The 27,712-nt window shown below is 43.1% G+C and overlaps 1 protein-coding gene across 1 annotated transcript in view; it reads right to left on the reverse strand.

The window, feature by feature from the left end:
• Positions 1 to 27,712, reverse strand: part of ABCA12 (ATP binding cassette subfamily A member 12) — a gene marked incomplete at its 5' end in the record, with an annotated part of 277,161 nt that overhangs the window by 227,026 nt on the left and 22,423 nt on the right. The window contains 2 exons of the mRNA XM_081312657.1: positions 4,545 to 4,689; positions 11,455 to 11,548. Of these exons, the coding sequence (XP_081168783.1) occupies positions 4,545 to 4,689; positions 11,455 to 11,548 (239 nt within the window). The remainder of the gene's footprint in view (positions 1 to 4,544; positions 4,690 to 11,454; positions 11,549 to 27,712) is intronic.

The raw sequence follows: 27,712 nt of genomic DNA on the forward strand, positions 1-27,712 counted from the left end.
TCCCAGAGAGCACAAAGAAGAGGAAAGAGAAAGTAACTTTTGCTTTAGGCATGCACACACAGTAGTAAACTGGCTGAACATGAGACACTCACCATGGTTACAATGATAAGATAACAAGACTGCTTGCAAAGTACACACTATAACTTGCTTTACTGAAAAACAGAAAAAACGCAGTGACAGTTACGGACCTGTTTTCAAAACATGTGCACTTTATCCCTTGCAAAAAAATCCCCACCGCAAAAGCCTTAGTGAAACTGTTCGTGCAGCACATCTACAGATTGCATGGGGCACCCCAATGCATCATATCAGATAGGGGAGTGCAATTCACACGAGGGTTTTGGAAAGAATTTTTATCCCTCTTAGGAATCACCCAGGGACTGTCATCTAGTCATCATCCTCAGACTAATGGATCGACTGAATGTTTGAACTCAGTACTTGAGCAATATTTAAGGTGCTTTATTAATTTCCAGCAAACGAATTAGACAGACCTGTTCCTTTTCGCAGAAGTTGTGTACAACAACACAGTCCACTCCAGCACAGGCTACACTCCCTTTCAAGTAGCCACCAGCCAAAGTTTCAACCCTATGCCAGAACTAACCCTAATCGAACCAGCAATCCCATCACTGAAAGAATGGATATCCCAATTACAAAACACCTGGCCAGTGGTTAGGAAGCCTTATACGAAGCTAGACAGGCACACAAAACAGGCAGATAAAAAGAGTCAAACCTAAACCATTCACTGTAGGAGAAATGATATATTTGTCTACAAAATACCGAAAATCCCTACAGACCTGTAAAAATCTTGGTCCAAAGTATATAGGACCTTTTCCAATTAAGAGAATCATAAACCCAGTAACAGTAGAATTAGAATTACCAAAGAACCTCAAACAAATACACCCAATCTTTCACTGCAGCTTGCTGAAACGAGAACAACAGTTGCCCTTACGGCCAAAAATCCCTTCTCCACCACCTCCAATCATGTTTGAAGGAGAACAACACTTTGAAATAAAAGAAATCTTAGATTCTAGGAAGTACCATGGGGCAACCCAATACCTAGTAGCATGGAAACACCTTCTCTCCTCACAGAACGAGTGGGTGCACAAACGTCACATTAGAGCACCCAAACTGCTAAAAATGTTTAGCAGTTTTCTGCTTACAATTTATGAAACAAAAGTCATTTCATATTGTTTTCATGTTAAATATTTCCTTTGCATCTCGAACATATACTTTGATGATATAAAATGGCAGTGTTTATGTCATAGCAAGAAAACTGACTCTGCAGAACTGGAAGAATAAATCATCTTGTGATGCAAAGAATGAAAAATAAATTCACTTTCTCAAGTTCCCATGAAAATTTGGTATAGAGAATAAATGAGAGAAATCTGAGACAATTTGGTTAGATATGCTTGCAATATTTGGTATTTTAGCTAATAGATAAATAAATGATAGAATGGGGAATCCCACATTTTAACAACAGAATAATCAGAGAAGCCATCGAGATAGAAAAACGCCCCCACAGCATGAACAAACGAGATGATACCTCTCGCCTACCAGCCATTTGGAAACCCGCCTTGATTGACAGACGAGTCCCAACCACCAAGAATGATATCAGACCCAAACTCATGATAACATCACATGACATCACCACCACACAACCATTCAAAAAGCAAATCTGAACCCACAACGATAACGACACACAACCACAAAACAGAAACCTATCTACAGCTGCAACATCAGCCACTTTAAACCCCTCCAAACCACACAATAAGCAAACTGACACTATCAAAACATGGCACCACCACAAACATGGAGCCGAACAAAAGCAGCACAACTCACCAGTTCAGGTCTAAGGCTGGCAGCTGAGACCAGCCCATCCACTCAAAACACATCCCCACCCAATCAGAACACAGCCCCCATTCAAAACACACTCCCACCCAATCAGAACACAGCTAACCCCTCACCCAATCAGAGCACACCACCACCCACAGACCACACCCCCTCTGGCAGTTTAAAAAAGAAGAAAAAACAGCCACTACCACACACTTCTCCCAGAAGAACGAAGCTGAAGCCACCAGCCTGAGGATGACGGATGAGATTTCGTCGAAACGTTGCCCTGATACCTCCAATTCTACGTGGGGAAAAACCCGAATGACCAAAGATCTACATATTTATATATACATACATATATATATACATACATACATACATACATACATACATACATACATACATATATATATATTTCTTGCTGCTTTAAGCTTGTAAGCCGCCCTGAGTCTTCGGAGAAGGGCAGGATATAAATGGAATTAAAATAAAATAAATAAATAAACTCATAAGTGTTCTCATACATGCCAGAGGCAACAGCAGCAGTCAGTGAGTTAGACAGAAGAAATCCACCTGAACACTGTCAGAATATCACCCTTGAGTTGGAATACAGAAGAACGTAAAGAATGGATGACATGCTCTATCATGGGACTTCACCCCAGCTTTAGATTATCTCAGATACCAGTTACTTACAAAAATGGATTTCACCCAAAGCTCCCAGTGCTTCACATAACATTTGAAATGTGAATATGAAAAAATACAACATTCAACATAGTATATTGCTATAAGGAAAATGAATATGTGAAGGGTTAGATGCCTGTTGGTAAAAATGATATCCAGCTCTATAACAAATGAGAAGTAAACAGAGGAAGCACATCTGGGATACACAGAGGCTAGAAGGATCTCATTTTAGAAGTCTTGAATTCATTTTCCGGAGGTGGACCAGGAGAGAAGCCCTCTTTTTACTGGCCCACCAATGACCATTTAAGCTGGTTTCTGAATGGTTTCTGGCTCCCCACAGTATTCCATGCAGCCACAAAAAACCCTTGCAGAACAAGATCATGTTCAAGGCCAGAAGAGAGACAGTTCTCCATCTTCTTGCTCCTTATGCTTCCCAGAAGTAAAATTCAAAGGAATTTCCAATTCGGTGGGGATCAAAGTATTTAATCTAATTTTGCAGCTTTTTTGAAAGACATAACGGGAATTAATAAGCCTTAGTAAGACCATGCTTAGAATACTGCATCCAATTTTGGTCACCATATTATAAAAAAAGATGTTGAGTCTCTGGAAAGAATGCAGAAAAGAGCAACAAAGATGATTAGAGGGCTGAAGGCTAAAACAAATGAAGAATGGTTGCAGGAATTGGGTTTGTCTAATCAATAATAATAACAACAATGTTGGAAGGGAGCTTGTAGGTCTTCTAGTCCAAACCCCTGCTCAGGCAGGAAACACTATACAATTTCAGACAAATAGCTGTCCAGTCTCTTCTTAAAAACTTCCAGTATTGGAGCATTTACAACTTCTGGAGGCAGGTTGTTCCACTGATTAATTGTTCTAATTGTCAGGAAATTACTCCTTAGTTCTAGGTTGCTTCTCTCTTTGATTACTTTCCATCAGTTGCTTCTTGTCCTGCCTTCAGGTGCTTTGGAGAATAGATTGACTCCCTCTTCTTTGTGGTAACCCCTGAGATATTGGAACACTGCTATCATGTCACCCCTAGTCCTTCTCATCATTAAAGTAGACATGCCCAATTCCAGCAACCGTTCCTTATATGTTTTAGCCTCCAGTTCTCTGTGTGGATGCTGCTTCCAGAAGTCCATTCTGGGCCTCAGCAACAAAAAATTAGCTACCGGTTCTGCTGAAGTGGTGCAAACTGGCTGAATCCCACCACTGACTAGAAGTTACATGATAGCAGTGTTCCAATATTTAAGGGCTGCCACAAAGAAGTGGGGTCAACCTATTTTCCATAGCACCAGAAGGCAAGACAAGAAATGAGAATTCTCCTAGAACTAAGGAGAAATTTCCTAACAGTGACATCAATTAATCAGTGGAATGGCTTGCCTTTAGAAGTTGTGCATGCTCTGTCATTGGAGGCTTTTAAGAGACTAGACAGCCACTTGTCTGGACTGGTGTGGGATCTCCTGCCTGAGCAAGTTGGACTACAAGACCTCCAAGATCCCTTCCAACTCTGCTATTCTGTTATTCTGAATTTCCCAATATTCCATGCCAAGGTAATGGCAGAATAAGACCCTTTTGCATCAGAGTGCACCCATACACACAACCATGTGATGAGTCAATATTGTCTTTGCTATGCACATCCAATGTTATTCCATATTTCACTACTTTAGAAGAGTCCAAGTGGTCCATATTAACATATTTAAAATCTCAACAAAGTTTTAAAGGGATCAAATCCTTAGTGGGAGTCCCCTCTGTGTTTGACCCTGCCTGGTTTCAAATTGCTCTGTGCCTTTTAAGAAAATGTGGACCTCAAAAATCTTAGTCTGGATTTCTTTGACAGAGGGCAATTCTAAAAGATCTCGTGTAACTGAATGCTCCTACAGGAAGAAAATTTCTCTTCTTAGAAAAGAGCATGTGAATCTGAGGTTAAACATCCAAGAGAGGATGATTCCCTCAGTGGGGACTAGGCCATGGTTCATCACTTTAATTAGCACAACCATATATAATATAGCACATGTAGGAAGCCAAGGAACCTTTTTTACCTGCTTTTAAGTGAAATATTCAACTTGGGCAAAAGATCTTCAGGAGTATATGGTGCACTTTTGCATGTGGCATCAGAACTGCAAAGCACAGTTTGGAGAAATGGCAAGAAACCTGTGCTGGGAAGATTCCGAGGGGCCAGGTAACCTGAAAAAGATGAAATAAAAGGACACAGCCATGGGAATTAGTGAAAAAAATATTTATCTGTTTTTTAAAAAAATATGGAAAGTTTTCTGGCAAAAAGAAATAGAACCATACACAAAAAGAAAAGGTACAAATGAAGAACACTTTTTTAAAAAACAAAGACTTGTTCAGTGTAGAAATGAAATTTACAGGAAAACTGACCTGCTGCTGCAAAGGTACTTTTCACCTTGGACTCCTGCTACAAATAATTCTAGTGCAAACATGAACTATTTGGTGCACATAAGTAATTAATAGTGCTATTAAGTTACATTGATTCAATTAATTAAATTAAAATTAATCCAACTTCATTAAAAACCATAGGCTGCCTCCAGTATTTACAATGGATCCACTGGAATATAGGTCAGCCTCACTGAGTGACCATAATCAGGACCAGCAACTGAGATAGAATAGAATAGAATAGAATAGAATAGAATAGAATAGAATAGAATAGAATAGAATAGAATAGAATAGAATAGAATAGAATAGAATAGAATAGAATAGAATAGAGCTGGAAGGGACCTTGAAGGTCTTCTAGTCCAGCCCCGTGCTCAAGCAGGAGAACCTATACCATCTCAGAGAAGTGACTGTCTAGCCCACGGGTCAGCAACCTGCAGCTCTGGAGGCAGCTTTTTCAGGCTTCCTTCTCTGCGGCTCCCAGTCATCCTCTGCCATTTGGAGAGAGAGAGAGAGAGAGAGAGAGAGAGAGAGAGAGAGAGAGAGAGAGAGAGAGAGAGAGAGAGAGAGAGAGAGAGAGAGAGAGAGAGAGAGAGAGAGAGAGAGAGAGAGAGAGAGAGAGAGAGAGAGAGAGAGAGAGAGAGAGAGAGAGAGACTTGTGCTTCCCTTCCCTTCTCTCTCTCCCTCTCTCTCTCAGCAAACAATCTGGGCTCTGACTGGCTGCTCCGCACTTCCTCCTCCTCCTCCTCCTCCTCCACCATAAGTAAACTGCATGCAAAAATCCCACAAGATCTACCAGCAGTACTTTCGCTCCTAAGTCAGGCTATGTCTGTGCACATGCACAGACTTAAACGGAGGCTTCCAAACCTGACACGCATACACATGTGGATGTCTGCTATAGTCTACGCATCTATGCTGTGATATGCTTCCTCTATACATTTGTTAATGGTTGGCAAAGAGTTCACCTATTTCTTCTGATGGGTGGCCTGTAATATATACCTATGACAATGTGACTTTTTTCTCTTTTATATTGACCCATATACATTCTGGAGAGATTTTATCTTTGATCCTGTACATTTCTATAGATATGTAGTGTTCTCTTACATATAGTGCAACTCCCCCTACTCTTTTTGTAGACCTGTTTCTTTTGAAAAAATTGTATCCATCCATCAGTCTATTCCAGTCCTGGGTTTCATCCCACCATGTTTCTGTTATGCCAATTATGTCATACCCACCCTCAGGTACTATTGTTTCTAGTTCACCCTGTTTGTTCCCCAAACATTGAGCATTTGTATATAAGCATTTAAGGCTTTTACGCCTGTCTGTGGGTATGTTTCAGTTTTTCTTTTTTCTCATCACTGCCTACTTCATTGTTTGATTTGTTTTCTTGGGATTTATGATTGGTTTTGGGTTCTACAGGTTCTAAAAATTTCTCACCATTCCCCTTCAATTTTAATTTAAAGCCCTCCTGATGAGTTGGGCCAGTCTTTTTCCAAGTACATTTTTCCCTGTTTTTGTGAGGTACAGCCCATCCCTTGCCAAGAGTGCTTCGTATAAGAAATGCAGTCCATGATCCAGGAAACCAGTTTTCTTGGCGACACAAACCCTTTAGCCAATGGTTTATTTCTAGAATTCTTTTTTCCCTCAATGGGTGTTGGCCTTTCCTTGGGAGTACTGATGAGAACACTACTTGTGCTTTTAGCTCCTTAACTTTATTAGTTGCTTATAGTCTCTCAGTATTGTGCTCAGGTTCTTTGTTGTGTCATTCATCCCAATGTGAAGGAGTAGGAGAGGGTAGTAATCTATGGGCGTAACTATTTTGGTTAGGTTCTCAACCACATATTTGATTTTTGCTCCAGTGAGACAACATAACTCCCTGGATTGTATGTCTGGTCTGCAAATGGATGATTCTGTTCCTTTGAGGATAGAATCTCCTATCACCAACACTTACCTTCTTTTTGGCAGGATTGCAGTCTAGGGTGTTTTTCTGTTTATCTCTGGTGTATTTGTTGATGTGACTTTTTTAGGAATATTTGAAGTTGTTTCTTTGCTAGGTGTCTACATGTTTTCTTTGAGGGGGAGGTTGTGGGTCTGTGTGTTTCCATCTAAGGGGAAAAATCAATTGCTCAGTTTTAATGGGACTGCTTCTGGTTGGGTTGGGTTGGATTGGGCAGAAGGGATTTGTTAGTTGTATGCCGATTCTTTTTTTGAGTATTGTGTTTCCTTCTATATGTGACATGCCTCCATTTGTCTTTGTCCAAGGGTTTATCAGTAGGGTCAAATCCTCTGGGTGTTATTTCTATCCTTCTATCCTTTTTTCTGCCTGTTTGTGCTTGTTTTTTTGCCTTGTTATTTAGGTATAGGTAAAAGTATGTGGTAGTATGCCAAAATATTTGACAACTTGAGTTATTATTTGAGGATTATTATTTGAGTTCAAATAATCCTGCTTTGGCCTTGAGGGATGGCTGAGTGTTTTGGGGCTGGTTTATTTTTGTTGAGCCCTAGGAGGGAGGTTTTGGCAAGCCATTTCTGTAAATGTCATGGCAATTTTCCTTCTATTTAATGCTTTGAGGACAGTTCTCTGAAAGCAAAAGTTTTGTATAAATTTTTACTCTAGTTTGATGAATGATGGAAGGAGGAGACAATCTTTTGTCTTCTTAGCTATCCTGTTGTTCTTTGATGTGCTGCCACAAGAGTGATTTGAATATTATCTGCCTGAGACAAAAGGCGTTCCAGAAACGTTGGCCCAATACTGGTCAGTGAGCCTATGTGCTTTACCTTTTTTGTAACATAGTATCAAATCAGGGTGAAAGGGGGAGGAGAAAGAAAAATGTGACAATTTTGGATAAAGCTCCCATGGACAAGTATAGTCTATCTGACACAGGACAAATGTTTTTTTTCCTTTTTTCTTTCCACCACTTTTAAGCTGTGGAAGCAAATACATTCTTATGTAGCTTCCCAGTTTTGTAAGATCTTATTTTGGGAATTATCAAGAAATGGGAAAGCAACTTTTTGGCAGAAGAAAGGATTGAGGGTGTTTAGCAAATAAAGCCCAAATGGTATGAAAGGAGGTAAAATATCTTGGATATATTATAGCTGAAGGGGAAAGGATAGTAAAAGGATTGAGGCTATAGTAGATTTATAATTAACAAACAATAAAAATGGCATTAAGGGAATTCTGTGGTTACTACAAGATACTGCAAGAATGATGATCAATGAGGGGAGTCATTGGGGAATTAAAACATAGGTAGAAATGTATTTCAAATTATAATGCTATCCTTGGAATTTATAGGATAGCCCAAAGAGCCACAGAGGGATGTTTGATATGTAAAAGGGTTAATAATCAATCATGGGGAGGATATGATTTTTCTGAATAGCTCTATAGAAGGAACATTGAAAGAGTATGTATCCAATGGTCTCCACCTCTCCTGAGCCACAGTAGCAGAGTCTTTCAGCCAATGGTGTCTTTTTATACTTGCCATACAGGACGGCCAATGGAAACGCAAGGCACCATGCAAATGAAAATGCTTTCCGGTGGTTTACTGACTCCAATTGGCTAAGATAACTAGCAGGTGTAACCACATACCTAATAGAGTCTGGAGCCAGAAACAGCAGAGCTATACCCAAGTCCGCTTGCCTCACAATGTGCTCTACCCTTTGACACAAGGTTTGTTTTGCTTGGTCATAATCTAATTTGAGAATTGAGGCTGATGAAAAGCCTAGCTTGGCAAGGTTGAACTCAACTGCCTTGATCCATGAAGAGGAGAATTTATCTTGAAGAATTAATGGAGCAAGGCCTTGTAGAAAGTAATTAAGCCTTAACCAGATGTTTAAGGAAGCTATACAGATTCTTGCTACGACTTTTATCAATCCTGTCTCCAGGCACAGAAGTGCATTTGGGACACAGTGCGGTATATGGAGAATTGTTCTGATAAATTTGGATTGAACTCTTTCAAATGGTGTAAAACATGAAGCTGAGGGTCCAAGCAAGGTCCCGTAGAGAAGCTGTGCTAGCAACTTGGCCAGAAAGAGCTTAATTGCAGCTGGAACATAGTGTCCTTCCTTTGTGCGAAAAAAATGTAAGAATGGCATTCGCTGATCGTTGGACAGAGGCAGCCGCATATTGTCCATGGACATTTTGTGAGCCAGTGGCATGGATGACCACTCCTAGGTACTTAAAGGTGATTACCTGTTCTATTTTGTGGCTATTTAAATACCATGAGTACCGTTTTGGCCTTTTTGTAAAAGCTATAACCTTTGTTTTCTCATAATTTATGTCCAGTTTATTATATTTGCAATACTGGACAAGGGCTCATAAGGCTCTTTTAAGGCCAACTGTAGTCCTGGAGAGGATCACAGCAACATCTGCATAGAGCAGCAGAGTAATGCTTCAGTCACCTATTTTTTGAGGGTGGTAATTTGGTTTATTTAACCATTTTACCATATCATCTATGTAAAAATTGAAGAGCAAGAGGGCCAAAATACACCCCTGTTTAACCCCTTTTTGAGTTTCAACTGACCTCAAGAGAGACCCTTGCATATTACACCCCACCTTGAGGGATGTTTTGGTATGTAAGGCACATAAAAGATGGAGGAGTCTGTGATCAATTAAGGCAGCCTCCAGCTTCTCCCATAGCTTAGTCCTTGTAACCATGTCAAAAGCTGCCTTAAGATCTATAAAGGCAGCATATAATGATTTGAGATTTGTGTGGCATGCCTATCTGTGGTATGACAAAGTAAAAGTTAAAAGTAAAAATAACAGATCGTTAACAGAGGCATTTTAAGATAAGTGTAATGTTTAGCTCTATACAGATGATACCACTCTAATGGCAGAAAGTGAAGAGGAACTAAAGAGCCTCTTGTTGCGGGTGAAGAAGAGTGCAAAAGTTGGCTTGAAACTAAACATTAAGAAAACCAAGATCATGGCATCCAGCCCTCTCAATTCCTTGCAAATAGATGGGGAAGAAATGGAGGTAGTGACAGATTTTATTTTCCTGGGCTCCAAGTTCACCAGAGACGGGGCTGCAGCCAAGAAATTAAAAGACGCTTGCTCCTGGGGAGGAAAGCCATGGCAAATCTAGACAGCACACTAAAAAGCAGAGACATCACCCTGCCAACAAAAATGCATAGAGTCAAGGCTATGGTCTTCCCAGTTGCAATGTATGGCTGTGAAAGTTGGACCAGAAGAAAGGCTGAGCGCCAAAGTATTGAGGCCTTTGAACTATGGTGCTGGAGAAGAGCCTAATGCTGGGAAAGGTTGAGGGCAAGAGAAGAAAGGGACAACAGAGAATGAGGTGGCTGGATGGAGTCACTGAAGCAGTAGGCGTGAGTTTAAATGGACTCCAGAAGATGGTAGAGGACAGGAAGGCCTGGAGGAACGTTGTCCATGGGGTCGTGATGGCTCAGACATGACTTCACAATTAACAACAACGTTTAGCTCAACCTGTTGACTGCTTTTTCTTGTATGTATGCATGCATGCATGTATTTATGTAAAAGGGGAGGAGAATTTACTGCTTTTTCTTTTCATTCAGCACTCAACCTGCGTGGATCCTACATGTTAAATGTTAGATTTAATTGATCACTTTTTCTTCTTTTTTGTACACTGATTTTTCTTTTTTGTTGTTGTTAGGGTTGAATGTATACTTTTGTTTTATTTCATTTTGTTTGTTTATTTTACTGTTTTGTATTTTATCTTTTATGATAAAATAATGTAATATTTTTAAAAAAGTGATAAAGCAGTTGGAGGCCAAATTGTATGATGAACATTTGAGGGAGTTAGGTATGTCTAGTTTATGAAAGAGTAGGATTAGGAGAGACATGATAGCTGTCTTCCAGTACTTGAGGGGCTGTCACAGAGATAAAGAGGAAGTTGACATATTCTCCAAAACACCAGAGAATAGGACAAGAAGTAATGGGTAGAAGCTTGTTAAAAAGAAATCCAATCCATAAGGAGAAATTTTCTGATAGCGACAGCAATTAATCAATGGAACAATTTGCTTCTATAGTTGTGAGTGCTCCATCACTGGAGATTTTCAAAAACAGGGCAACCATTTGAGTGGGATGGTGTAATGCTCCTGCTTTGAACAAGGGGTTGATCTAGAAGACCCCCAAGGTACCTTCCAGCACTGTTGTTCTATGTTCCTGTTCTGACCTGTGAGAAATGGGGGCATCTTTCCACTCATTCAAACCAGGTAGCTGCAGTGTCACTCCATATTCTTGGTGGAATGTTTTACTCTGAAACCTTGAAACCAGATAAAGGATTGGCGAGGGAGGAAATTCCTTGAAGGATCTAGCAGGTTTCAACCATATGTTTGTGAAGGACTACCATGCTAATACCTGCCGTAATGGAGTTCCATATTACATCTCATTTCATGCCACATTATTTTGAAAATTTAAAGATGGATAATAATTAAGAAAAATGTGCCTCATCTGAGGGCTCCCTTTCCATGGGCTCACACTTTAGCATTTAGAAAACTAGAACAAATATTTGTTAAAATAATTAAGGAATAAAAGGAATAGATTCATCTTTATAATGCCTATCAACAATTACTTACAGTTTGATTGGGCTTCTGGAGGAAATTGGATTCGAATGATGGCCATTAGAATGAATGAAAATACAGGCAAAGAAATTAATATGAAAGACCAAAGCTGTAAAAAAAGAACAAATTATATTCAAGTTTGACATATTTGAAAATTTTTAACAATGTTAATCATACAAAAAGAACATCTCCTTAACAAGACTTATAAAGTAATAAAGGCAGGAAACAATTAACAAATAAATAAAGTCAATTTTCATTTCAACAGAAAGAACAAGCTTTGCTATGGAAGGTCTCAACTTTTGCTAACTAGGAAAGATTAGTGCTGAAAACTCAGCCAAAGAAGGCAGATTCATCCCATAAGTTATTATGAGGCAATGATCTTATGACATGGTTAGAGAAGCAAGGGTGGACAATTGCTTCCTTATTTGCCTCCTTGGAAAAGGTTTCTTTTTAATGGCTTATACATGCTTTAAGAACATTGGAGGCTTTTGTTCTTTTTGATAATTGAAAGTATCTGGAAATCAGCGACATTATTGGGTGATTTGTTGCAAGATTTCAAGGATATGGAGTTAGCTCTTTAGGGCAAGAACCCTGTGTGAAGAGTCATCAATTTTTTTAAAAAAAATGTAAATACCCTACAGTCCTGCTATACAACATGGATATGCTTTTAATTTAATTTACTGTACACCACTGCATTACAATTCTCCAAATAGTGCTGACATTTGATCATTTGAGTATCCTGCTTCCTACTCTCCAAAAAGAAGTAATATATAATGTTTAAATTTTTGTTAAAAGTCTTTAGTTAAAGGACTTTTGCATGCAGTGAGCCAGTTGCCTTTGAGATTAGGCGAGATGGGTGGCATACAAGTCAAATAAATAAAAATAAATAAATATGTCTCTGGCCATACTGATTGGGATTTCTTGGAGTTCTTAAAAAGATTGTAGCATAGGGCTTCGTACTCTTCTGTTCCAGACTATGACCAGCCCTGTTTAAATGTCAGGGACAACCCCTTTTTATAATCAACAGGCTGGAAAAAAACCCAACCAAATTTATTTCCAAAGAGTTCAAACAAAAGTGAAACGAAAAGTTCAAACAAGACTTAAACCAAAAGGTTAAACAAGAGTTAAACAAGAATAACAGACCAGGACTCTAGCAGAACTTCAAATGGTTGCCTTCAGCAACCAGCACCTCCCACACCTTCCCCTTTTATCAGCAGTCCCAAGGCATGGCTTCTCATTGCCTTCTCCCGAGTTGCCTCATTGCCTTCCTTTGTTCTGCTCCGCTAGACTGCCTCCTGCTCCTAGCATCCCTGAACAGAGCCAGCTGTGGATCGTCTTCTTCCAATCCCTCGTGCTCACACGGTTGAGTCTGAACAAGATGGGAGGGGCCAGGCTGAGCGTCCTGCAGTGCATCAGAACCTCCCTCTGACACCAAAGGCTCTCCAAACCCCTCCTCCTCCTCCTCATCAGAATCATCCAACCCAGCTGCCAGAACCACAGGCTGATGCTGAATCATAACACGTACTGCCTTTTGAGGCTTAGACAAAATCTGGTTATCATAGGGCCATCCATAAATATGATTTCACAGCTTCAGCCAGTTTAGTATGGACTAGTCCAGGTAGTTATGGACACAACCAGGTTTGCCCATGAGAGCTGTATGAGAGCTACTATGAGGTACCTATTACCATTTGGACACAATTCATAGTGTTGATGTCATACCTGGATCCTTGGGATCCTTAGGAAAGAAAGACAATTGACACCATTTTTGTGAAAGGTATACATTTACTCAGTGCTTTTTTTCTAAAAAAAAGGTGCTGGAACTCTCATCTTGGAGGGCGCAGGAGGCGGGGGGTGGGGGTGCAGTGCTGCTGCAGTCACAGGTGTGAAGGGTGTTCGCAGCAGGCTCCCCTCCCTGGGGCTGGAGCCGGCACGGCTGGTGATGTGGGAGAAGCAGAGCCCACTCTATATGGCGGGGCTGCACAATGCAGGCAGCGGAGGCGGTGCGGGCCAGGAAATGTTTTACTCTTATGATTTTAAAAATATATTTTTTCTATTGTACGTTTCCCCAAACCTCGCTATGTGGATTGCATACAAATATTATATACCGTATATACTTGAGTATAAGCCGAATTTTTCAGCCCACTTTTCGGGCTGAAAAAATCCACTTCGGCTTATACTCCAGTGAACAAAAAAAAAAAGAACTGTCCCTTCGTTCGGAACAGGCTGCTGAGAGAAGGGAGCGGCAGAGCCTTGCAGAGCTGGCGGCAGTCCAGCGTTGTTTCTCCCCCTCGTGCGTGCGTGTGTGTGTCAGACCCACGGGAATGGCTGGTAGGGAAGCGGCATTCCGGCATTCCCCCCCTTCCTGTGTGTCGAGCCCACGGGGCTTGACACACAGAGAAACGCAAATGCCGGACTGCCGCCACCTTTACTAGCCATTCCTGCGGGTCTGACACACACACACACACACACACACGAGGGGGAGAAACAACGCTGGACTGCCGCCACCTCTGCCAGCCCTGCAAGCCTCTGCCGCCCCGGCGTTGGTGGTCGAGCTCTTCGGAGCCGGCAGAGAATCTCCCGCAGGAGGAGGTCGCGGCTTTCTCTCTTGCTTCGGACTGCAAGGATTTAAACTCCAGGAACAAATCCCGATGGAAGTTTTTTTTAAAAAAATACTCCTCCGGGTCGGACAGGGGACCCAGGCTGAGGTCTAGGGGTAGTGGGGGGGGGGGTTCGCGGACATAGATGGGCTCAAGTGGAAGCCAAGCAGCCCTCCCGAATCTGGGCTTCTGGACGGAGCAGCCAGTGGTGCGTTTCAAAAAGCAGAAAAGTTGGATTTTGAACATTTCAGCAGCGCATCTGCACCCGCTGCTTTTAGAAAGTACGAGGACCGGCAACTCCACTTCTCGGCTGATGCAGCGGGAGGCCCAGCCTCTCTTCAAACTCAGCGCCCGTGGCGGGGCTGGATCCGCCACCCGAAAGACTCTCGGGTGGCGCTTCCACGACGCAGTCAAAGCGCTTCGCTCCGCACACGGAAGGAAAAAGGTCGGCCCTCCAGCCGTGACCCGTCCGGCGGGCGCTCCTGCTTTGCGGCTCTCGACGTCGCTGCCGGGAAGCCTCCGCAGTCGTGGAGGAGCGAAAGGCAGTGGTGGCACCTCCCCACGGCGGAGGCTCCCCGGCGTGTCCCTGCACCGGTCTCCCCCACCGGCCACGGGTCAAGCAGGCTACGCTTCCCTGGGCGCTGCAACGGCACCCGTTTTCCCCGGCGAGTTTTCACTACCTGGCCACTGCAGAATCGCGGCGGCGCCCCTGGAGAAGCCTACCCCGAGGCTGCGGCCGATTTTTCCTTCTCCAGGCCTCTGCCGCCCAGAGCGTTGTTTCACCCCCTCGTGCGTGCGTGTGTGTGTGTGTGTGTCAGACAGAAACGGGCGGCAGAGGCCTGGAGAAGGAAAAATCGGCCGCAGCCTCGGGGTAGGCTTTTCCGGGGGCGCCGCCGCGATTCTGCAGGGGCCAGGTAGTGAAAACTCGCCGGGGAAAACGTGTGCCGTTGCAGCGTCCGGGGAAGCAAAGCCTGCTTGACCCACGGCCTCCCGCTGCATCAGCCGAGAAGTGGAGTTGCCGGTCCTTGTACTTTCTAAAAGCAGCGGGTGCAGATGCGCTGCTGAAATGTTCAAAATCCAACTTTTCTGCTTTTTGAAACGCACCACCGGCTGCTCCGTCCAGAAGCCCAGATTCGGGAGGGCTGCTTGGCTTCCACTTGAGCCCATCTATGTCCGCGAGCCCCCCCCACTACCCCTAGACCTCAGCCTGGGTCCCCTGTCCGACCCGGAGGAGTATTTTTTTTAAAAAAACTTCCATCGGGATTTGTTCCTGGAGTTTAAATCCTTGCAGTCCGAAGCAAGAGAGAAAGCCGCGACCTCCTCCTGCGGGAGATTCTCTGCCGGCTCCGAAGAGCTCGACCACCAATGCCGGGGCGGCAGAGGCTTGCAGGGCTGGCAGAGGTGGCGGCAGTCCAGCGTTGTTTCTCCCCCTCATGCGTGTGTGTATGTGTGTGTGTCAGACCCGCAGGAATGGCTAGTAAAGGTGGCGGCAGTCCGGCATTTGCGTTTCTCTGTGTGTCAAGCCCCGTGGGCCCGACACACAGGAAGGGGGGCAATGCCGGAATGCCGCTTCCCTACCAGCCATTCCCGTGGGTCTGACACACACAAACACACACACACACACACACACAGACGAGGGGGAGAAACAACGCTCTGGGCGGCAGAGGCCTGGAGAAGGAAAAATCGGCCGCAGCCTCGGGGAAGGCTTCTCCGGGGGCGCCGCCGCGATTCTGCAGGGGCCAGGTAGTGAAAACTCGCCGGGGAAAACGGGTGCCGTTGCAGCGCCCGGGGAAGCGTAGCCTGCTTGACCCACGGCCTCCCGCTGCATCAGCCGAGAAGTGGAGTTGCCGGTCCTCGTACTTTCTAAAAGCAGCGGGTGCAGATGCGCTGCTGAAATGTTCAAAATCCAACTTTTCTGCTTTTTGAAACGCACCACCGGCTGCTCCGTCCAGAAGCCCAGACTCGGGAGGGCTGCTTGGCTTCCACTTGAGCCCATCTATGTCCGCGAGCCCCCCCCCACTACCCCTAGACCTCAGCCTGGGTTCCCTGTCCGACCCGGAGGAGTATTTTTTTAAAAAAACTTCCATCGGGATTTGTTCCTGGAGTTTAAATCCTTGCAGTCCGAAGCAAGAGAGAAAGCCGCGACCTCCTCCTGCGGGAGATTCTCTGCCGGCTCCGAAGAGCTCGACCACCAACGCCGGGGCGGCAGAGGCTTGCAGGGCTGGCAGAGGTGGCGGCAGTCCAGCGTTGTTTCTCCCCCTCGTGCGTGTGTGTGTGTGTGTGTGTGTGTGTGTGTGTGTCAGACCCGCAGGAATGGCTAGTAAAGGTGGCGGCAGTCCGGCATTTGCGTTTCTCTGTGTGTCAAGCCCCGTGGGCCCGACACACAGGAGGGGGGGGAACGCCGCTTCCTTACCAGCCATTCCCACGGGTCTGACACACGCACGCATGCATGAGGGGGGGAAACGCCGGACTGCCGCCACCTCTAACAGCCGTTCCCGCAGGTCTCACACACACACACACACACACACACACACACGCACGAGGAGGGAAACAACGCTTGACTGCCGCCTCCCTAGCAGACCTTCCCTGCGGGATGTGCTGCCAGGAAGCCTGGCAGCCTGATGAGCGGACCCTGCGAACCACGGCCGAGCCAGCTCCGGGATGCTGCCAGAGTCAACGAGCGGCTCGTCGTGGCACAGAATATAGATATGTTGCTAAGAAGGGGCCAAGCTTATACTTATACTCGGCTTATACTCGAGTCAATAACTTTTTCCAGTTTTTTGGGGTAAAATTAGGGGTCTCGGCTTATACTCGAGTCGGCTTATACTCAAGTATATACGGTAATTGGTAAATAAAGGTAGAACATATGTTAAATATACATCAAATGATAATATGCTTCCCTACAAAGTCAATTCTTGCTCAATAATAGACCAAGGAATTAACTCGGAAAGGCAAGAGGAAAATCTAGAAGAGATCTGTGCAGCTCTTCAACATCTTCATCAATGATTTGGATGAGGGGATAGATGGGGAACTCATCAAATTTGCAGACAACACCAAGCTGGCAGGAATAGCCAATACTCCAGAAGATTTCCAGAGCTTGGGGCAGGAGCTTAGCAGAATAGGCTGTAGGCTTACTTTTTTAGAGGTTTTACCAGTGTATAAGGAGCAAAATGGAAAAGGCCAGCGTACAGCAGAATTTAAAATGTGGCTAAAGGAGTGGTGTAAAGGAGAAGGCTTTGTTTATATTAGTCACGATGTCTGTAGCTGGTCCAATGAAAAAATGTATAAAAGAGATGGTCTGCATCCATCCAAGAAAGGGATTGAGTTACTTGGCAATAAAATCACAGCTTTTTTGGAGGAACATTTAAACTAAATAATGGGGATAGTGAGTTAATTCATACAGAACATCACTGTCCCCGGCAATCTAAGAAAATAGGGGAAGCCAGGCACCACGCAAGTTATGCAGCAAGTAAACACAGGGTCAGTCATAAAGGACTCAAATGTCTATACACTAATGCACAGAGTATGAACAGTAAGAAGGGTGACTAGAAATTCAGGTAAATGAGGGCAGATATGATATTGTTGCCATTACAGAAACATGGTGGGACGAAACCTACAAATGGAACACACAGCTAGAGGGATTTAAACTATTTAAAAGAAACAGACTAAACAAAAGAGGAGGAGGAGTTGCTCTCTATATAAGAAATAACTTTATCTCTACAGAAATAGAGCACAACAATGACGAAAACTGTAAACTTGAAAGCATTTGGGTCAATATAAAAGGGGAAAAAATGACATTGCCATAGGTGTATACTATAGGCCGCCCAACCAAGCGGAGGAAATAGATGAACATTTTGCTAGTCAGCTAACTAAGGTATGTAAGAAGCACATCACAATAGTAATGGGGGACTTTAATTACCCTGATATCAACTGGGAGACAAACTCTGCACCAAGTGGAAGATCAAACAGATTCCTGACAAACCTAGCAGACAACTTTCTCTCCCAAAAAGTAGAGAAGGGAACTATGGGATTAGCCATATTGGATTTAATTCTCACAAACAGAGATGAAATGATAGAAGGTGTCGAAGCCACAGGAACCTTTGGGGGAAGTGATCGTGCAATATTGGAATTCAACATTCTGGAGGCACAAGCAATAGAACACAGCCAAACTAGAGTCTTGGATTTTAAAAGAGCTAATTTCAATAAACTTAGAGAGACCATGGGAAGAATTCCATGGATGAGAATCCTAAAGGGGAAAACAACTCAAGAAGCTTTGGAAATTTTGAAAAGTGCGATAATAAAGGCCCAGTCTAGTACAATACCAACAAAGAAGAAAAATAACAGCTCTCAAAAGAAACCAGCATGGCTGCATAAAGAACTCTCTGAAAATTGAAAGATAAAAAGGACAAGTATAAGAATTGGAAAGAGGGGCACATAACTAAGTCAGAATATCAGCAAATAGCCCATGCCTGCAAAGATGAAGTGAGGAAAGCTAAGGCTCAAAATGAACTAAGGCTTGCGACCAAAGTCAAAAATAACAAAAAATGCTTTTTTCAACATATAAAAAACAAGAAAAAAGTTAAGGAAATGATTGGTCCATTAGTGGGGGAAAGTGGCAAGAAAGTGACAAGCAATAGGGAGAAAGCAGAACTATTTAATTCGTTTTTTGCATCTGTCTTTACACAAAGGGAAAAAACAGTCCAACCTACCAAAACCAGTGCCATAAAAAACAGAATAGAAACGCAAGTTAAGATAGGCAAGAAAATGGTAAGTGAGCACCTGTCTAGCCTAGACGAGTTCAAATCACCAGGACCAGATGGATTACATCCCAAGGTTCTCAAGGAACTGGCAGACGTGATCTCAGAACCACTGAACTATATTTTTCAAAGATCCTGGAGCACTGGGGAACTACCAGAGGACTGGAAGAGAGCTGATGTAGTTCCCATCTTCAAAAAAGGGAAAAAAATAGATCCAGGAAACTACAGACCTATCAGCCTGACCTCAATACCTGGGAAGATTCTGGAAAAGATAATCAAACAACAAATCAGCGAACACCTTGATGCAAACAAAGTCATCACTAAAAGTCAACATGGGTTTGTCAAAAACAGATCATGCCAGACAAATCTTATTACATTCTTTGACCAAGTGACAAAACTAGTGGACCAGAGGAATGCTGTAGATATAATTTACTTGGACTTCAGTAAGGCATTTGATAAAGTAGATCACAACCTACTACTTGATAAGATAGAAAAATGTGGGTTAGATAGCATTACCACCAGATGGATTCGTAGCTGGCTGACAGGCCGTACTCAGCGTGTGGTCCTCAATGGAACCGCACCTACATGGAAGGAAGTGTGTAGTGGGGTGCCCCAGGGCTCTGTTCCTGGCCCAGTGCTCTTCAATATCTTCATTAATGATTTGGATGAGGGGATAGATGGGGAACTCATCAAATTTGCAGACGACACCAAGCTGGCAGGAATAGCCAATACTCCAGAAGATAGGCTTAAGATACAGAAGGATCTGGACAGACTCGAACACTGGGCACTATCTAACAAAATGAAATTCAATGGTGAAATAAGTAAGGTTCTACATTTAGGCAGGAAAAATCAAGTGCAGAGGTATAGTATAGGTGGTACCTTGCTCAATAGTAGTAACTGTGAGAGAGATCTCGGAGTCCTAGTGGACAATCACTTAAATAGGAGCCAGCAGTGTGCTGCAGCTGCCAAAAAAGCCAACACAGTGCTCGGCTGCATTAACAGAGGGATAGAATCAAGATCACGTGAAGTGAGTCCTTCGGGAAAGGGTGGTATATAAATCCAATAAAATAAAATAAATAAATAAAATAAGTACTAATACCACTTTACCATGCCTTGGTAAGGCCACACCTGGAATATTGCATCCAGTTTTGGTCACCATGAAGTAAAAAAGATGTCGAGACTCTAGAAAGAGCACAGAGAAGAGCAACAAAGATGATTGGGGGACTGGAGGCTAAACCATATAGGGAATGGTTGCTGGAATTGGGTATGTGTAGTTTAATGAAGAGAAGGGTGAGGGGTGACATGATAGCAGTGTTCCAATATCTCAGAGGCTGCCACAAAGAAGAGGGAGTCAAGCTATTCTCCAAAGCACCTGAAAGCAGGACAAGAAGCAACAGATGGAAACTAGTCAAGGAGAGAAGCAACCTAGAACTAAGGAGAAATTTCCTGACAGTTAGAACAACTAACCAGTGGAACAACCTGCCTCCAGAAGTGGTGAATGCTCCAACACTGGAAGTCTTTAAGAAGAGACTGGACAGCCATTTGTCTGAAATGGTATAGGGTATCCTGCCTGAGCAGGGGGTTAGACTAGATGACCTCCAAGGTACCTTCCAACTTATTATTATTATTACTATTACTATTATTATTATTATTATTATTATTATTATTATTATTATTATTATTAAAAGGGACGCGGTGGCTCAGTGGGTTAGGACGCTGAGCTTGTCGATCAGAAGGTCGGCAGTTTGGCGGGTTGAATCCCGAGTGCCGCGTAACAGAGTGAGCGCCTGTTACTCGTCCCAGCTTCTGCCAACCTAGCAGTTCGAAAGCATGTAAAAATGCAAGTAGAAAAATATGGACCACTACGGTGGGAAGGTAACAGCGTTCTGTGCGCCTTTGGTGTCTAGTCATGCCGGCCACATGACCACAAAGACGTCCTCGGACAAGCGCTGGCTCTTCGGCTTTGAAACGGAGATGAGCACTGGCCCCTAGAGTTGGAAACGACTAGCACGCATGTGCGGGGGAACCTTTACCTTTACCTTTACTATTATTATTATTATTATTATTATTATTATTATTATTATTATTATTATTATTATTATTATTATTATTATTATTATTATTATTATCTTGTAAAGCCCACACTGATAAATTAAAAATCTTTGTGGTCTGCAAAGGAATGCTGGTGGGCTAATCAATGATTTGGTGACTAGAGGAGCATCTACAGTGTTGGAGCTTGTGGTCATGGTAAGCCATGGAGGCACTAGGCAACATGACTTTCAGGGCAGTGGTGGTGATTTTATTACTTTAAAAAGAAAAAAGTCTGTGCTCTGTCCAAGGGTGCTTGGTAGGCTGCATGTACAGGCCTGGTCTAGAATTTATTTTGGAACATTCAACTATTTGGAGCAGGCATGTCAAACTCATTTTGTTTGAGGCAACTTTTTATAAAAGAATTGCCATTAATTTGTTTTAATAAAATAATTTAAATCAATTTTTCACTTGATTTCAAATTAAATGAATGAGATTTTTTTTAGTACAATTGCCAAATGCAATAAACTGGTTTTAGGTATATGTTACTGGAAGGAAAAAGCAATCCCTGTTGCGTTACTGATCCCAGAGAAACATTTGCATGTATGCAGGTATCCTTAGGGTGCCATAGTTATGGATGAGAAATATGGTTGCAAAGTTGACATTTCTGGATGTAATACAGATATTTTGGACTTATTTTTGTTTCTTTGCATGTTTGATATTTTTAAAAAGGCATATGCTACTGACTACGCTTATGCACATATGTAACATGATCACTGCTTGTCCAAAATTTTACTATATAGATAATACCCCCAGAAATTATTTTAGCCTTTTTAATAAATATTGTTATTGATGTTAAGCTTACCAGGGAAAACATCATATATTGTTATGTATATACTAGGTTAATTATTTAAAGACTGAAGTGCAACATAACTAGATTCTAAATAATCTATTTTTCAAAACACACAACAGTCCAAACAGTAAAAGTAAAGTCCAAATTAAGAATATTTCATTCTTAAGAATTGTTTAGATTCAAAATAGTTTTCAAGAGTGTACAAAAGATACTATTTTTTCTAGAATCAGCTAAATTAGACATATTACATTGAGAAAAATGTTTCTCATTTCTTTCCTGTTACCTTTGATTTCATTGCAGAGATGTTAACAAAAGAAATAGATTATTTTGTTATCTAATTTTACCTTCCAAAAGACAGAAGCAGATGAAAAATGTGAGCTTCTTTCCTGTTGGCTTTTCTGAATTAGCTGTTTTAGATTCTAAAAGTTTAGTTCCTAAAGAAGTAATCCTGTGAATAATTTTAATGTCCTCCTCTAGTGCAGGCTCTTTTATGACTCAAGGACTTCAACTCCCAGAATTCCTGAGCCAGCATGGCTCAGCTTGGAAACCTCTCCCTTTCCCCTCAGCATGGCTGGCTCAGGATTTCTGGGAGTTGAAGTCCACGAGTCATAAAAAGAGCCAAGATTGCTAGCCCTGCAATAGGCTTAGGAAAACCAATAAGGGAGCTGGGTTGTTTTTTTGTTTATGTTTTTTTGAAGAAAAAAAAAAGGTTCCGGAACGCCGTTCTGAGCGTTCTATGAGAAAAAAGCCCTGCATTTACTAAAGACCACGTGGTGACAGTAGAGCAAAGCCAGAACTTAAATTTAAGCATGCAGATTCCCTAGTTAACTTTCCCTTTTCCCCATTCCTCTCCCGTGTTATATGTCTATTGTCCAATTACATTCAAAGGATTTGTCTTGGAAATGGTCCCTGCTCTGGTGGCCAGGTGGTGAGCCATTGAATTTTCCCTCCCAGGCCTCTTTGGATGTCTCAGTATCTGGACTACCTTCTAAAAAGCATGAAACATGACTTTTCAGAACAGTATATGAGGATGGATAAGAGTGTAGAACTCCCAAATAGTGGCAAGTTGGACTGGCTATAATTGTCATTAATGTTTCTTATTATTAATGTTAATTCTGCTTATCTTTGTATTCTAAGCTACTCGGAATCTTTGGATGGGCGAGTTATATAAACTGAAATAATACTAAATAAGAGTGATGTAACTTATTATACTTATTATCAACAAAAGTGCGTATAGTCTATGGTCTTCCCAGTTCCAATGTATGGCTGTGAAAGATGGACCATAAGAAAGGCTGAGCGCCAAAGAATTGAGGCCTTTGAACTATGGTGCTGGAGAAGACTCCTGCGAGTCCCTTGGACTGCAAGGTGATCAAACCGGTCAGTCCTAGAGGAGATCAACCCTGACTGCTCTTTAGAAGGCCAGATCCTGAAGTTGAAACTCAAATGCTTTGGCCACATAATGAGAAGGAAGGACTCACTGGAGAAGAGCCTAATGCTGGGAAAGGTTGAGGGCAAGAGAAGAAGGGGACAACAGAGAATGAGGTGGCTGGATGGAGTCACTGAAGCAGTAGGCGTGAGCTTAAAGGTACTTCAGAATATGGTAGAGGACAGGAAGGCCTGGAGGAACGTTGTCCATGGGGTCACAATGGGTCAGACACGACTTCACAGCTAACAAAAACAACAACAAACTTATTATAGCAAGTAGTAAGTCAGTACTGTTTGCAAATTGCAATACGTTGAGATTGTGCAAATATTTAAGGGGAAAGTCTTACCACATTGAAACATTAATGTGGTTATGTTAAATTGAATAAGACTATTGTAAGAAGCATTATTTGGAATTGGTTTTTACATACTAAACGATACGGAACTATAGAAGAGGGCAAAAAAGGCACAAGAATGTCTTTCTTCTATTGAAGAATTAGACCTTTTGTCAGGATCTCCATCGTCAACCTAGCGCATTCCTGGTGTCCTGCCATCAAAGGGGAAGGGACGAGGGAGGCATTTGGGGCAATCTACACCTGTGTATCTAATGGTGGAAATGGGGAGGGGGAGCTGACCTGTGAAGAAAACCAGAGCTGTTTCTACTGGTTACACCAGGCATGTTCAAAGTCACTTGCCATGGATGTGAAATTCCTGTAGCCTAAACAACCCAGAGTTTCCCACATCATTGTGGTGATCCCAGATTGGCTGGCAACAGACCAGACATTGGGAGGAGGGATGGGAAACATTGGGTTTGGCTCTTTGTATTGGTGAGTGGGAACTTCAGATTCCACGTCACCTTCTTGCAACCAATAACTTTAGTAATGAAGTTCTTTTCACTTCAGTCAATTGGAGTCAAGAGTCTGCTTTCATAAATGATTGTTTGGGGGCAGGTCTGACACCATTCTTTCTTTTTACTAAAAAACAAACTAGACAAAGAATTTATGAATTAAAAAATTCCAATTGAAATACTTAAATATAAATTAAAACATAATTTATCAATATATAAAACAAAACTCTACAACTATGAAATAGGATGATTCTAAGAAGGTAATACATATTTTTATTCTATTATCTGACATAATTTATCTCCATTTGTATTAACTAATATTAAAACTATAGCTATACATAGAAACAAAATCTTGTATACAGAACAAAAACTAACCTCCAAGAAGAGTTTTAAATGACTGATTATACCATTGAATTGATATTAAAGTATTTACATTATTAACTAATAGATGAAACTGATTGGTAGCTACATTATTTCCAGGGCTTTTTTTCTAAAAAAAAAAAAAAAGGTGCCGGAACTCTCATCTTGGCGGGCGGGGGGGGCGGCACTGCTGTGGTCACAGGCGTGAGGGGTGTTGGCAGTGGGCTGTCCCCTGGGGCTGGAGCCAGCGCAGCTGGTGTAGTGGAAGCAGTGGGGCCCGCTCTACATGGCGGGGCTGCGTGGGGCGGGCAGTGGAGGCATGGTGGGCCAGGCGATGCAAGGCAGCCACTTAGGCACGCAGGGCGAGGTGATGGTGGCGCAGGTCCAGCACTGGGTAGTGAAGTAGCCGAAGGACCACTCGGGACGACAGGCTAGTAATAAAAGGGTTTATTTAGAGCAAAGACAAACATAGAATAACTTGCCGGCTTTTATAGCCGGCAGCTGTCAGTGAGGGCCAATCAGGAGCGTTCATTTTGGCGCCGCGTCAATCCGGACCAATCCGCGTCGTCTTCTCTTGACAGCTCAGGCTTCCGCATGGTCCGGTGTTATGACAGCCGTGAGCTGTCAGTGGTTGCGCCTGCGCTGTGCGGGGAACTTTGACAGCTGTCAAAGTTCCCGCGTGTTCTCCTGTCAGAATGTTTTCCTTAGTTCTAACACCCTGTTAAATGATGTATATTTACTGTTTATATAATACATATATAATACACCCCTTACCCCTCCCCTGGAGCGTTCCCACCCCCTTGGTTGCCGGAACCTGCCCATTGGTAGTCCTTTAGGTAGGCGGGGGCCCTTCGGTTTCTGTTAGAACGGCGAGGAAGTGGTGGGTTGTCTGGTTCTGGTAGTTCGTTTTCTTGCTGTTCTTCTTCTTGGTTTGGTAAAGGTAGTATTTCTGGGGGGGGGTTGTAGTTCCAGTTCTTCTGGTTGGTGTTCTGTGTTGTGTGGTGGTTGTCTGGGTCTGAGTTGGTCGATATGACGGCGTACGTTGCCATGAGTTTGTGTGGCTATTAGGTATGAAATGGGTCCCGTTTGTTTTAGTACTGTCCCCTGGACCCACTTGTTTTTATCCGTGTATGACCGTGCCCATATCAATTGCCCTGTTTTGAGTGTGCGGTGTGGGTAGGTTTGCTCTTTTTCCTCCAGGTATGTGTCAGGGTGCAGTCTATCGAGCCGCGTTATTAGCCTCCTCCCCCATCTTAGTTCCGCCGGTGATTTGCCCGTTGTTGTGCATGGAGTTGCATGTTGTGACATGAGGAACTGGCTGAGCCGGCGTTGCCAGTTCCCCTTTGCGAATTTTTTCAAAGCTTCTTTTGTAGACCGCACCATAATTTCGGCCATCCCGTTCGACGATGGGTGGAACGGCGCAGACGTGACCAGCCTAATACAATTCTTCATAGCGAACATCTGAAATTCACGAGAGGTGAATTGAGGTCCATTGTCTGAAACTATGGTGTCTGGAAGGCCATGTGTGGCGAATATTTTTCTTAAGGCTTGTATTGTGGCTCCTGACGTTGTTTTTCTAAGGGGAGTGACTTCTAGCCATTTGGAATAGCTGTCGACTACAATTAGGAAACTTTGCCCCTGGATAGGTCCTGCAAAATCTAAATGAATACGTGACCATGGGTTCCTCGTAGTCTCCCATTTGTGAATTGGGGCTTGGGGTGGCTCGTTTCGGGTCGCTTGACAGGTATAGCACCCTCCCACATATCTTTCTATTTCTTTATCTATGCCCGGCCACCAGACATAACTTCTAGCCATAGCTTTCATCTTGACTATGCCTGGATGTCCTTCATGTAATATGTGTAATGTTTGGTTTATGTTTTTCTCTGGTATTATGACCCGATTTCCCCACAGCAGGCATCCTCTATGAGTGGATATTTCATTTTTTCTGCTAAAATAAGGCTGGAATTGGGTTTGTGGGTTTTGTGCTGGCCACCCTGTTGTGGCCCATTTGAGAATTCTGCTAAGTATTTTGTCTGTAGCTGAATTTTTGGCTATAATGTTTGCGGACAGGGGACAATCTGGAAGTTGAGAGATTGCTAGAATCTGTCCAGCTGGGGCTGGATCTGAGTCCTTGCTTTGAATGGGCAGTCTGCTGAGGCAGTCTGCGTGTCCTAATTCCTTCCCCGGTTTATGTATTAACTGATAGGAATAGGCTGATAGGAATGTGGACCACCGTAGAATTCTTGGAGAGAGAATCTGTGGTGTAGTTTTATTCCACGTGAATATGCCCAGAAGGGGTTTGTGATCTGTAAATATAGTAAAGGGCCTCCCATAAAGGTAGTCGTGAAATTTTTTAACTCCTGCGACTATTGCTAGGGCTTCTCTGTCTATTTGTGCGTAATTCCTTTCTGCTTTAGACAGAGTACGTGAATAAAAGGCTATGGGTCTTTGTGTACCATCCTTGAATAAATGACTTAACACTGCCCCGATTCCATAGGGAGATGCATCGCAAGCGATGCATATTGGGGTGTCTTCTCTGAAAAGGGTGATCGTTGAGCTGTGGCAAATAATCTTTTTTAATGATTGGAAACTATTCTCATGTATTTTGGTCCAGGACCAAACAGTTCCCTTGTCCAGGAGCCTATGCAGAGGCTCCGCGATAGTGGCTTTATGGGGAAGGAAGGCATGGTAAAAGTTTAATAATCCTAAAAAAGCTTGGAGCTCTTGTTTATTCTTTGGGCTTGGTGCTGTTTGAATAGCCTTTAGTTTTTCTGTGGTGGGGTGGATGCCTTGGCCGTCTATTTTGTACCCTAGGAATTCTGTGGATGTGACTCCAATAGAGCACTTTTCCCGTTTCAGCTTGAGGCCGGCTTCTCTGAGCCGGCTTAGCACAGCTGACAGCCTGTCAGCTAAGTTTGCTTCGTTTTCTCCGGCGATGAGAACATCGTCGAAATAGGGGCAGACCCCGGGTATTCCTTTCAGGGTTTTCTCCATGATACCCTGGAAAATACCCGGGGCCGCCGATATGCCGAATTGGAGCCTTTTCACTTTAAAGGCACCGCGGTGGGTGACAATTGTCTGGGCTTCCGCCGTGTCATTAGTGACAGGCAGTTGCAAATACGCCTGCGTGAGATCAAGTTTGGCAAAAATGGCGCCAGAGCGAATAGAAGCAAATACGTCCCTTACTGCTGGCACCGGGTAAGCGTGGGGACTGAGGGCTAGGTTGAGGGTCGCTTTATAGTCCGCACATAATCTCACTTCCCCGTTAGGTTTAATAGGGGTGACTATAGGGGTCTCCCAGCTTCCCCCTTCCATTGGTTCGAGCACCCCAAGACCTATGAGGCGATCGAGTTCGTTTTCAATTTTTTCTTTAAGGGCAAAGGGTACTCTCCTAGCTCTTATCTTAATT

This window comes from Vipera berus, assembly GCF_964194415.1.
Source record: "Vipera berus genome assembly, chromosome: 1".
In the NCBI taxonomy this organism is placed as follows: Eukaryota; Metazoa; Chordata; class Lepidosauria; order Squamata; family Viperidae; genus Vipera; species Vipera berus.